This window comes from Myotis daubentonii, chromosome 5 (genome assembly GCF_963259705.1).
Source record: "Myotis daubentonii chromosome 5, mMyoDau2.1, whole genome shotgun sequence".
Classification (NCBI taxonomy): Eukaryota; Metazoa; Chordata; class Mammalia; order Chiroptera; family Vespertilionidae; genus Myotis; species Myotis daubentonii.
Window position 1 is genome coordinate 91,369,437 of NC_081844.1, and position 11,129 is coordinate 91,380,565.

Here is an 11,129-nt window from a genome sequence, read left to right on the forward strand (position 1 = left end):
ATCCAAAAATGCGAGGATAGTGTAAGGAGCCTCTGGGACAGCTTCAAGCGTACCAACATCAGAATTATAGGGGTGCCAGAAGATGAGAGAGACCAAGATATTGAAAACCTATTTGAAGAAATAATGACAGAAAACTTCCCCCACCTGGTGAAAGAAATGGACTTACAGGTCCAAGAAGCGCGGAGAACCCCAAACAAAAGGAATCCAAAGAGGACCACACCAAGACACATCATAATTAAAATGCCAAGAGCAAAAGACAAAGAGAGAATCTTAAAAACAGCAAGAGAAAGAAACTCAGTTACCTACAAGGGAATACCCATACGACTGTCAGCTGATTTCTCAACAGAAACTTTGCAGGCCAGAAGGGAGTGGCAAGAAATATTCAAAGTGATGAATACCAAGAACCTACAACCAAGATTACTTTATCCAGCAAAGCTATCATTCAGAATTGAAGGTCAGATAAAGAGCTTCACAGATAAGGAAAAGCTAAAGGAGTTCATCACCACCAAACCAGGATTATATGAAATGCTGAAAGGTATCCTTTAAGAAGAGGAAGAGGAAGAAAAAGGTAAAGATACAAATTATGAACAACAAATATGCATCTATCAACAAGTGAATCTAAGAATCAAGTGAATAAATAATCTGATGAACAGAATGAACTGTTGATTATAATAGAATCAGGGACATAGAAAGGGAATGGACTGACTATTCTTGGGGGGGAAAGGGGTGTGGGAGATGCGGGAAGAGACTGGACAAAAATCGTGCACCTATGGATGAGGACAGTGGGTGGGGAGTGAGGGCGGAGGGTGGGGCGGGAACTGGGAGGAGGGGAGTTATGGGGGGGGAAAAAAAGGAACAAATGTAATAATCTGAACAATAAAGATTTAATTAAAAAAAATATATAAATTCAAAGTAAACATCATTACATAAAAAAAAAAAAAACAATGGGGGAGACAGAGATAGCTCTGAACTATTTTTTGCGATTTTTCTGTAAATCTAAAATTAATTCCAAAATTAAAAAAAATGTTTAAAAAGATGATTGGGTAAGTTTCAAATTCTATTCATAATTTATTTTTTCAAAAAAGATTGTCTATTATGTGTCAGGCACTGGGTACACACATCAGTAACTAAAAGTCTTAGTCCCATCCCTTGTGGGGTTTACAATCTAGTTAATATCCCTATTGCTTCTTTAAAAAGCAAACCTCACCTGCAATATGCAGTAGGTTAACAAAATCTTGTCTGATGAAAAGCAAATGTCCTTCCTGCTTAGACCCCGCACAGCGTCAGTTCAGAAACCACAGCCTCGCCCCTCCCTCGCGCTTCGGCCCCGCCCCTCCCTCGCGCTTCGGCCCCGCCCCACCCCGCACTCAGCCCCGCCCCTTTCCTCTTCCGACTCCGCCTTCGCCCCTTCGAACTCGGGGCTTGACGCCCACGCCGCTGCAAGGGGCGCAAGGAGGAACCTCTGAGGTGCATATTAGGGAAAGATCTGCTTCTCCTCAAGGCCTTGAAATCCCAGATCCCGACGGGTCGGGGCGCCTCTGGAAGTCGCCGCGCTTCGCTTTGCATAACAATACACAGCTTTGCATAACCAACGCCGACCGGCATTTAAAGGCGTCGCCGCGGCCCCAGACCTTGTAGTTACCTTCGCGCGAGCCCACCTTCTGCAATGATGTCCCAGATTCGGGCTCCGCTCCTGATCTTCCTGGGCTTGCTTCTCGCTGGCCTTGAGGCCCTCCCAAAGGCTCCAATGAAACGGGTGAGTGCCGCTCTTTTAGGGGGCTGTTTCCACTATCCTGGCCCCACGGGTTGGGATGGAAGATGGGGCAAGCTGTTCCCGTCTCTGGAATTCCTTCTCCGCAGCAGAGCCTCCAAAGTCACTAACTGTGGAACTTTGGGTCCTTTTCTTTCTTAAGGTTTGTCTCCCCATGTGGGAGATGAAACAGCTCTCCTCTGCCCTCCTAGGTTCTGTCTGCTGGTCTAATACTCAGATCGACATGAGACAGATGAACAAGAGAAAATAACCGAATTTCATTGCATACTTATGTATGCAGGAAACATGCCAAAGTGGCGCATCTCTGGGAGGCCTGTTCTCAACCCCTTTACCCGTCTGTACAGTGAGGGTGGTCTGTCCGGCCTTGCTCGGCTCCCAAGTAAAGTTTAGCCTCATTCACTTCTGTACTCTTCTGCTCTCTTCCCACCCGTCTGAGTGAATATTTGCAGACCTGGAAGACTAAGGTACTGTCCCTTAGTCCCAGGCCTGTTTACCTGCCCACCTTCCCCCCATGGGGCTGGGTGGGTGGTTTGAGAGGCCCTCCAAGCCGGAAGGTCCAGCCTTGTTCCTCTGGTGACAAAGATCCAGCCCTGCTCTGGTTGTGAGCTGTGGAGAGGCTCTGACCTCCAAGTTTGCTCTTTCCTTCTTACTCACCCCAAGCTCCAGACCCTGGGGAAAGGGAAGTTCTGTCATTCTGAGACCTGCCGAGGCCTAGTTTCATGGCCTCTTTTGCTGCATAGCTGCAGGCAAGATACCATCTCTGGCAGCAAAGAGAGAGGCTCAACCTAGATCCCCTCCTTCCAACCACCTTGGAAATACTTGTCTGAGAGCGAGAAACCATGTGGTATAGTATAGGGGAAAGTAGGATAGGACAGAGAGCTGGGAGGCTTGGCTATTGATTCTATCTTTGTTTCTAATCCATGGGCATGGCCTTTGGGCTCCTTGAGCCTTAGTCTCTTCATCTGTTAAATGGGCATGATGCCACCCTGCCTTTCTTGTGAGTTGTGGGTGAAGGAATTGCTCTAAAACAGCTATTTTCAGCTCATGGAACACATAAACTAATTACTAGAATCCTGTGGCACACCATATATATATTTTTTGCTGATCTGACAAAAAAATAGGTTTAATTTTGATTCATTCACACCAGATGGCTATTGTGATATTGACTGTTGTCATTGTTTTTATTGATTTCAGAGAGGAAGGCAGAGGGAGAGAGATAGAACCGTCAATGATGAGAGAGAATCACTGATTGGCTGCCTCCTGCATGTCCTCCATTGGGGATCGAACCCACAACCCAGGCATGTGCCCTGACTGGGAATCGAATCTGGTTTATAGGTCGACACTCAACCATTGAGCCATACCAGCCGGGCTGTTGTCTTTTTTTAAAAAATATATTTTATTGATTTTTTTTACAGAGAGGAAGGGAGAGGGATAGAGAGTTAGAAACATCGATGAGAGAGAAACATCAATCAGCTGCCTCCTGCACACCCCCTACTTGGGATATGCCTGCAACCAAGGTACACTCCCTTGACCGGAATCGAACCCGGGACCCTTGAGTCCGCAGGCCGAAGCTCTATCCACTGAGCCAAACCGGTTAAGGCTGTTGTCATTTTTTTAATTTGACAATCTAAGGGAAAAGAGGTCAGTGCCCCTGACTAAGCCATCAGGTATTGCATGTTTTAAAAATTCTTGCGGCATACCAGTTTGCCTCTTGCAGCACACCAGTTGAAAATTGCTGCTCTAAAATCTTACAGGAATATAAGCCATTGGACTCAGCCTCACCCTGGCACAGGGGCAAGGAGTCTGTTTTGCCTGTTGAATGAAGGAGCTAGGATCTTTGGATTCAGTTTGTCCACGAACGTAGCTTGATAATATTTCTCTTGGCTCCAGGTCTGACCGCTATGAGGTGGAGTTCAGGCTAAGGCTTGAGCTTGCCCTACATCCCCGTTCTATATGTCTTGGCTAGGGATGCCATTCCAGAAGGTCTTAGATTGGCAATTTTGGAGAGGCCTTGAGACATCATAAAGTTCACTTCCCTCACTCGGGCCCATAGAGAAACATAGGGGACTCAGCTAAGATTACACAGCAAGTGGCACTTTTGGTCCTTATATGCCATCATCCAGAATTTCTCTGGCTCATGTGATTCAAAGCCCTGACCCTGAGATTGCAGGCCAGATGAAGGCTGTGGGGTAGTGGTCAGTGTTTGGGCATCCGTAATATGTTAAGCTGTGTGCTTTTCCCCCCCCCAATAACCTTTTTTGGGGGAAGTAATTTCAGAGTTGCAGAGAAGTTGCACAGAGAGAACAGAGTTCCCACAGGCTCCTCACTCAGCTTCCCTGAGTGTTAACAAACATCTTACTGACCGCGGTGCACTTGTCAAAACTGAGAAGCCAACATTGCTACTTTATGAAACACGAGACTTTTTATTTGGATTTCACCAGTTTTTCCATGAATGGCCTCTTTGTGTTTCAGGATTCAGTCCAGTTGCCATTTGCATTTGTTGTCACAGCTCCTCAGTCTCCTCTGGTCAGTCTAGTGTTTTCATGGGCTTGACAGTTGTGATCTCTACCCTCAGTAGATAAACTTCTCCTCTCCCAGTAGCCCTGTGAGAAGATATAATTATGCCCGTTTGGTAGGTGAGAAAATAGCCATGGTCTCAGCTAGTGAGAGTGGCTCGGATCTGATTGGAACCCAGGTCTCTGGTTTGTACCCACATTTCTGCCTTCAGAGCTGCGCCTTTCCCCTCCGCCCTATGTTGCCCCATGTTGCCTCTTCCCGCATGTTGGGATGGCAGATATCTGGTGCCAGGCCTGGCCCTTGGTGGGCATTGCTAGTCCATCATCCCTCCTTTCTCAGATGAGGCTGGCCTCGGCTGCAGAATTCATTGCCACAGAAGCCTCTAGTCAGGCATCTGGAAGCCATCTTGTTACGCCTCTCTGAGGGCCTGGGGGAAGGGTCACTTAGGAGAGGGAAGGGGTTTTTCAACTCCAACAGGGCTCTCTGACCACTTCCCCCAGCCTGGGATCAGTCCTCAGTGTCAATCAGGCTGCCTACAGAACTGTGAAAGGAGTTCCGGAAAACGGCTAGTCCTCCTCTAGCCCAACTCTTAATCCCAGGCTCCCTTTTATTTGACAGCGGCCTCCTAACTGGTCTCCCCCTCCCACCTTGTTCCTCTCCAAGCTGTTCTCAGCCATACATTGGAGCATGGCCTTCTCCTGCAATGGGGTCCATCGCACGTACAGAACTTCCAGCCGCCTGATTATGACCCGCGAGGTCTTACGTGACATGACCCTGCCACCCCTTCGACCTCCTCTGGGTCCTTTGCCCACTGCCTCTAGCTCACTGGCTTTCTTGTAGTGCTAAGGTGCTTGCTGCCACACGGCCTTCGCACATGTGCCCTCTGCCTGGGCGTTTTTCCTCTCTACTTACACGGCTGATTCCTCGTCCCGCAGGAGTCCAGCTTAAGTAGTAAGTCCTTGGTTACTCTCCACCTTACCTTTTGTTTCCCTATGGCACTCAGAAATCATAGTATTATGTACATTAGACTAAGCTCCTTAAGACAGGGCCGGTACATTTCTGATTGTTTACCACTATTAACACAGCACAGATGCTGAAGGATGCATTTATTGGTTCCTACACTGTGTAAGGGGCTGTGGGGAATACAGGGACGAATCAGACCCTGTCCTGCCTTTCTTAGTCATGGCACAGTGTTTCATTCCAAGAAGCTCAAGTAAAGGTGTTTCTTCCAGGTATATAAGGAATCTCATGGAACTAGAGGCAAGAAGTGGAGGCCGGGATGGCTAATGGCTGTCATTTAATGAGCCAGTTCATGCGTTGGGCCTGGCATTGTGTAATGAGCATTACATACATGCTCTCACCCTTGCCCCAGTCCCAAGAGGAAAGTATCAATGCCTCCCCTTAAAAGATGTGGAAATTGGGGCTCCAAAGAGGAAACTGGCTTATATAGTCATATGATACGGTGGCGGAGCTATGATTTCCACCCACGTCTGTTGACTAAAGCCTTGATTTACCCCACATCTCACTCTAAAGCCATGCCCTTCACTGCCTGTTTAGGTAAGGGTGGCAAGGGGGTAAGTGACTCCGTCTGTTCCCTTTTCCTCAGACCCTCAGTTCTTGTTCCTTTGTCTTAGTCATGGGTCATGGGTCTCAGAGTTCTGGCCCCATCCCAAAGCTGTGACCCAGTAACGATGCAAAGCCCAAAGTCCGCAGAGTGACTTTGCCTCCATCCCAAATTCCAAATCAGAGAAAATCCGTCACCGGATTGGGCTCGGTGTTCTTTTTTGGCCCAGTCGGCTGTGGGTGTGTGGATGATGGGGATCAGCTTGGGGGTGTGGGGCTGGCAGGTTTTGCTTTTAAGTTGGGATGTGCATGGCAGGCATATTGTACGTTTCTCAGAGGGGGCTGGGAAAGGTGTGAGTGGGTGGGCAGAATCTGCGTGGTGTAGGAAGTTTGAAAGATCACAGACAAGCAGGGTTCCTGGGAGTAGGGAGTCAGTGGTCCTGTGTAGTTGGACAGATAGTGGAATCAGGAGACCTCTGGGGGATGTGAAGGAAGAAGAGAAGTGGCTCAGCAGAGGGGAGGAGGGTGACTCAGATGGAGGCAGGGCATGAGCAATGGGATGGGAGTAAGAAAGCCCTGGTTCGGACTGGGGAGCTTAATTCATTCAATGGGATTGTTTATCAACAAGTGGCTCACTGGGGATCTTTTCATGTGTGTCCTGTTCCCTTCCTGGTTAATTGCATACCCCTTGGAGGGCGGGGCGTTGGATGTTTTGTTTCCCATTGTGTTTTGTATTTACTATTGTCCCTGGCCCTGGATTGGGTTGGGGGACAGCGGGTGTGTAATGGAAATCAAGTCAGGGCATGGGCTGCAAAGGGAAATCCTCCAGGAGCTTCCCTCTAAAGCAGCGGTTCTCAACCTGTGGGTCGCGACCCCTTTGGGGGTCGAACGACCCTTTCACAGGGGTCGCCTAAGACCATCGGAAAACACATATGTAATTGCATATTGTTTTTGTGATTAATCACTATGCTTTAATTGTGTTCAATTTGTAACAATGAAAATACATCCTGCATATCAGATATTTACATTACGATTCATAACAGTCGCAAAATTACAGTTATGAAGTAGCAACGAAAATAATTTTATGGTTGGGGGTCACCACAACATGAGGAACTGTATTAAAGGGTTGCGACATTAGGAAGGTTGAGAACCACTGCTCTATAGAAACCCCAAGACTGGCTAGAGAGGAGTGGGGAGCAGGGAGGTGGGAGATCAGAGAAGGTCCCTACCAGAGGCAGATATAGTTACTTCTTCTGTTTTGAGTGTTTGAGCATCCGTAACACTGAGTTTCAGTTCCTCCTCTAGCTTTAAGCAGTTCAAGGTCAGGTATACTGTGCTTTATTTTATAGTTTAGCACACTTTCGGGAAATTATGTCTTTCGAGTCTTTGATTTCACCAACCTACCTCTCCCAGGGTCACAGTAGCTTGTTCTGTTGATTTTTCTGACTGTGAGAGTTCCTTTTGTCAACGTTTCTTTTCTCTGTTCTTGCTGCCATGATTGTCCCTAGGCATTCCGGATCAGCAGCTTTTCCTGGGAGAACTGTGACGACGGGAAGGACCCTGTGCTGATCAAAAGCCTGAATGTGGAACCTAACCCCATTGTAGAGCCTGGGAATGTGACTGTGAGTGCTGAGACCCAGACAAGTGTCGCCCTCAATTCTCCTCTGAAGGTGAGTGGTGGTGGGAGGGGGGATCGGTCAGGAGCTGGAGGGAAGGTGCCAGGGGCCAGCTGACAGGGCACTGGGGGACTTATGCTCAGGAAACTGGATACTGGCATCCCAGAGCTGCAAAGGAGGCACTGGTTTGTAGACTCGTGCTCAGGTTCATAGACTCTCAGTGCCATGATGTTTGAGATTGGAAGGAATCTGATGTCAGCCCCAACAGCTTCCCACTGAGGGCACGGATGGCTCATTTCCTCACACCTGGCAGGGAGTGCGCCGGCCTCCCGGACAGGGTGGCACAGTATGCGCTGTTGTCCAACAGCTCTGGTTGGGCAATTTGGTTTTGGTAATGGTGTCATTGTTAACTGTAAAACAGGCTCATCGATTAGCAAGTGATATGCAGCCAACTTTAGAAAACACAAATGGTCGAAATAGGGGGTGAGGGGGGATAAAAGAAACCACCTGAAATTTCTCTACCTTGTGATAAGAGGTAAGCACTTTTAACATGTTGGAATATTCCCCCATATAATCACATATAACATACATATTAATTTAATGGATATATATGAAAATAACCAATGCTCTTTATAAATGTCCTCTTATAATCTAACTCCTCACAGATAGGCATTGTTAGCTACTTACATATCCTGTCAGAATTTTTTTCTGCATTTGTAAATATATGTACATTTATGCTGTGGGATTATATGACATGTTATTGTTACTTTTTGCACCATACTATTATTGTCCTTACCTCTTTCTGTGGCATTTGGCATAGATCTACCTAATCGTTTTTAATGGCAGAAATACACTGTTGTAGATCTGTCATAATTTACTTAAATCTACTGTTGGATATTTAGTTTGTTTCCAGAGTAGTTTTTTATTTTTTGCTATTATAAAGAGCTTTGCAGAAATTATCTTTGAAATGCACCTTTTCCTACTTTTCTGATCATCTAGACACAGACTTTTAAAGTCTCTTGATATAGATATTGCCAACGTGCCTCTAAGTATTTCAACCTGTTTGTCCTCTCACTGGCAATAGTAGATTTGGCTTTCCCCACACATTTGTGACACTGAGCATTTTGTAAAAATCCTCTTCAGTCTTGTATGTCATCCCTACTGAGGTTAAAATTCCTCTCATACATTTATTTATTTATTATTTTTTAAAAATATATTTTATTTATTTTTAACAGAGAGGAAGGGAGAGGGATAGAGAGTTAGAAACATTGATGAGAGGGAAACATCGATCAGCTGCCTCCCGCACACTCCCCACTGGGTATGTGCCCGCAACCAAGGTACATGCCCCTGACCGGAATCGAACCTGGGACCCTTGAGCCTGCAGGCCGACGTTCCATCCACTGAGCCAAACCGGTTAGGGCCCTCTCATACATTTATTTGCCTTTTGTAGTTGCTTTGAGAAAGTCTAGGAAGCAGTGCTACAGTTAGCCAATTGGCAGTTAGATGACAAATGCATTTCATCTCAAGTGTTAGCTTCAACCAATGGGTATGGGTGGTGACTACCCAAAGAATTCTAAGACTGTGTGGTTCAGTGAAGGGGGAAAGTCACATTTGATGATTCCTGTCTGTCATGGGCACAGGAAAGGATAATAGTGGGGCACGTGCCACCATTTGTCGTTTCTGGATCGGAATCTCTCCAAAGATCCCAACCAATTAATAACCGTGTGATTGGAATGGAATGCTGACCTTTTAAAGAGGCAGAGGAACTAGTATGTTTGCGTTGAAACTGACACTTTTTCCCAAAATCTTTTCACCAGGTGGACTTAACTGTGCAGAAGGAAATGGCTGGCTTCTGGGTCAAAGTCCCATGTGTAGAACAAGTTGGTAGCTGCACCTATGAGGACATCTGTAACGTATTTGACATTTTCCTTCCCCCTGGAGAGCCCTGTCCAGAGCCCCTGCACACCTATGGGCTTCCCTGCCACTGTCCCTTCAAAGAGGTAAGTACTCAGGGAGGGAGAGCGTTATCCCCGTGGCTGGAGTACAGGCCTGGGTTTTAGAGGGAAGGATCCTTGCCTTCTTTCTCCTGCAGATCTGGATGTCTATGGGTGGGTGTACGTTGGTGCGATCTATTCTGAATTGCTTATCTTTTGGGAACCTCAGTTTGTTCATCTGTGAAACTTCGGTGTGACCTTCAGCGCTCTACGGCACTATGGCCGTCTCCAATCTTCTGTGGCTCTTAGGAGGATGGGAGGAGGGATAGTTCCTGGTTGCAACCTAGCGGTGGCTCCAGGAGAGAGTTCTATCAGTAGGCTCCCACTGACCTGTGATCCACTGGCATTTCCGCAGGGCAAATACTCACTGCCCAAGAGTGTTATCACCATACCCCACCTGGACCTGCCCAGCTGGCTCAGTACCGGAAACTACCGCATCCAGAATATCCTAAGCAGCGGCAAGAAACATCTGGGCTGTTTCAAGATCGATGTCTCTCTAGAGGCCATTAATGTGGCACCAGCTGCAGCAGAATGAAGGCCTGTGAGGAAGGTGTCCCTCCTCCTCTGTCTTGCATTTGTCAAAGCCAAATTCTGATTTTCTGTCCCCCTTCAAGCCCCTTTCTCCAGTGATGCTACTACCCTCCTGAAAGTCATTTTGTGCCACTTACATTTTAGGTGTGGGCAAGCAGCCCTAACCTAAGGTGGGGTGATCCTGGCAGTTCTTGATGGCTCAGGACATCTACAGGGCTGGCCACTTCATTCTCCTCTTCACCCCTATGGCTTTCTCTCTAAGAGCTTAACTTATTTTCCAAACAGTCAAGGAAGAGAATGAACATGTTTTGTTACCCCAAGTTCAGACTAACCCAGTCTTGCTCTCCTGAAGTACCTTGAATGATTTTTCTCATTAAAATTTTTTTTTTTTTATCACTAACTTAAAAGCAGAGTGAGAGTATTATCAGTTTTCATTTTACTCCACCCCCTCGGACAATCAAGGGCCTGAACTAGTAGAACTCAGTCTGTTCCTCCATTAACATCTGCGATTAGTTTGAGTAGTCTTCTAGATTTACCCATTTAACAGTGGGTCACAGTGTATCCTGGAGAGGCAGGGTGTGGGGTGGGGGGGTCTTTCATGGGAGAGAGATTTAAGAATGCTCTACGTATTGAAGATAGTTGACAACCTCAGGTGCCTGCAGGGCCAAGTACAAGACATAAATGAGTGACCATAAGGAAGACAAACAGCCCATATGCATTGATGTGAGGCAGCCAATGCCCAGTCTGGAGTTGGGGATATAATCAGGGATGATGGGGACTGGGTGAGTTGGAAAGGGCACTGCTGTCTGGACATAGCCAGTTAGTGCCATGTGAGAATGTTGGGGGCCCAGTTTGCCAGATATTTTCAATTTTTTTCCCTTAGAGATGCTGGAAATCCAGACTTTTACACGGAATCTTACAATGTTTAGATATTGGCAAGCAATTATTTTTTTTTAAAACACTGTGCAGGGGCCAGAGGGGCCAAACAGACTTATCAGTGGGAAAATTTGGCTCAGGGTGGCCAATTTGCGACCTCCAATGTAAGAACATGCATGCTTTGTCCTTTTGTCCTTGAGACAATTCCTCTGGCCCCAGTTTTCCCTCCAGAGGGCCAGATCCATAGTTTCTGACCCAAAG

The 11,129-nt window shown here is 46.9% G+C and overlaps 1 protein-coding gene across 1 annotated transcript; it reads left to right on the forward strand.

Moving 5' to 3' along the window:
- Positions 1-1,382: 1,382 nt before the first annotated feature.
- Positions 1,383-10,944, forward strand: GM2A (ganglioside GM2 activator). Its single transcript, XM_059698943.1, has 4 exons — positions 1,383-1,756; positions 7,360-7,521; positions 9,285-9,467; positions 9,817-10,944. The coding sequence occupies exons 1-4, from the start codon at positions 1,667-1,669 to the stop codon at positions 9,994-9,996; spliced, it is 615 nt and encodes a 204-aa protein (XP_059554926.1). The 5' UTR covers positions 1,383-1,666; the 3' UTR covers positions 9,997-10,944.
- Positions 10,945-11,129: the final 185 nt, after the last annotated feature.

Coding starts and splice junctions, on each gene's coding strand:
- GM2A (XM_059698943.1), top strand. CDS start 1,667: ATGATGTCCCAGATTCGGGCTCCGCTCCTGATCTTCCTGGGCTTGCTT. Junction 1,757..7,359: donor CAAAGGCTCCAATGAAACGG/GTGAGTGCCGCT, acceptor GATTGTCCCTAG/GCATTCCGGATCAGCAGCTT. Junction 7,522..9,284: donor CCCTCAATTCTCCTCTGAAG/GTGAGTGGTGGT, acceptor TCTTTTCACCAG/GTGGACTTAACTGTGCAGAA.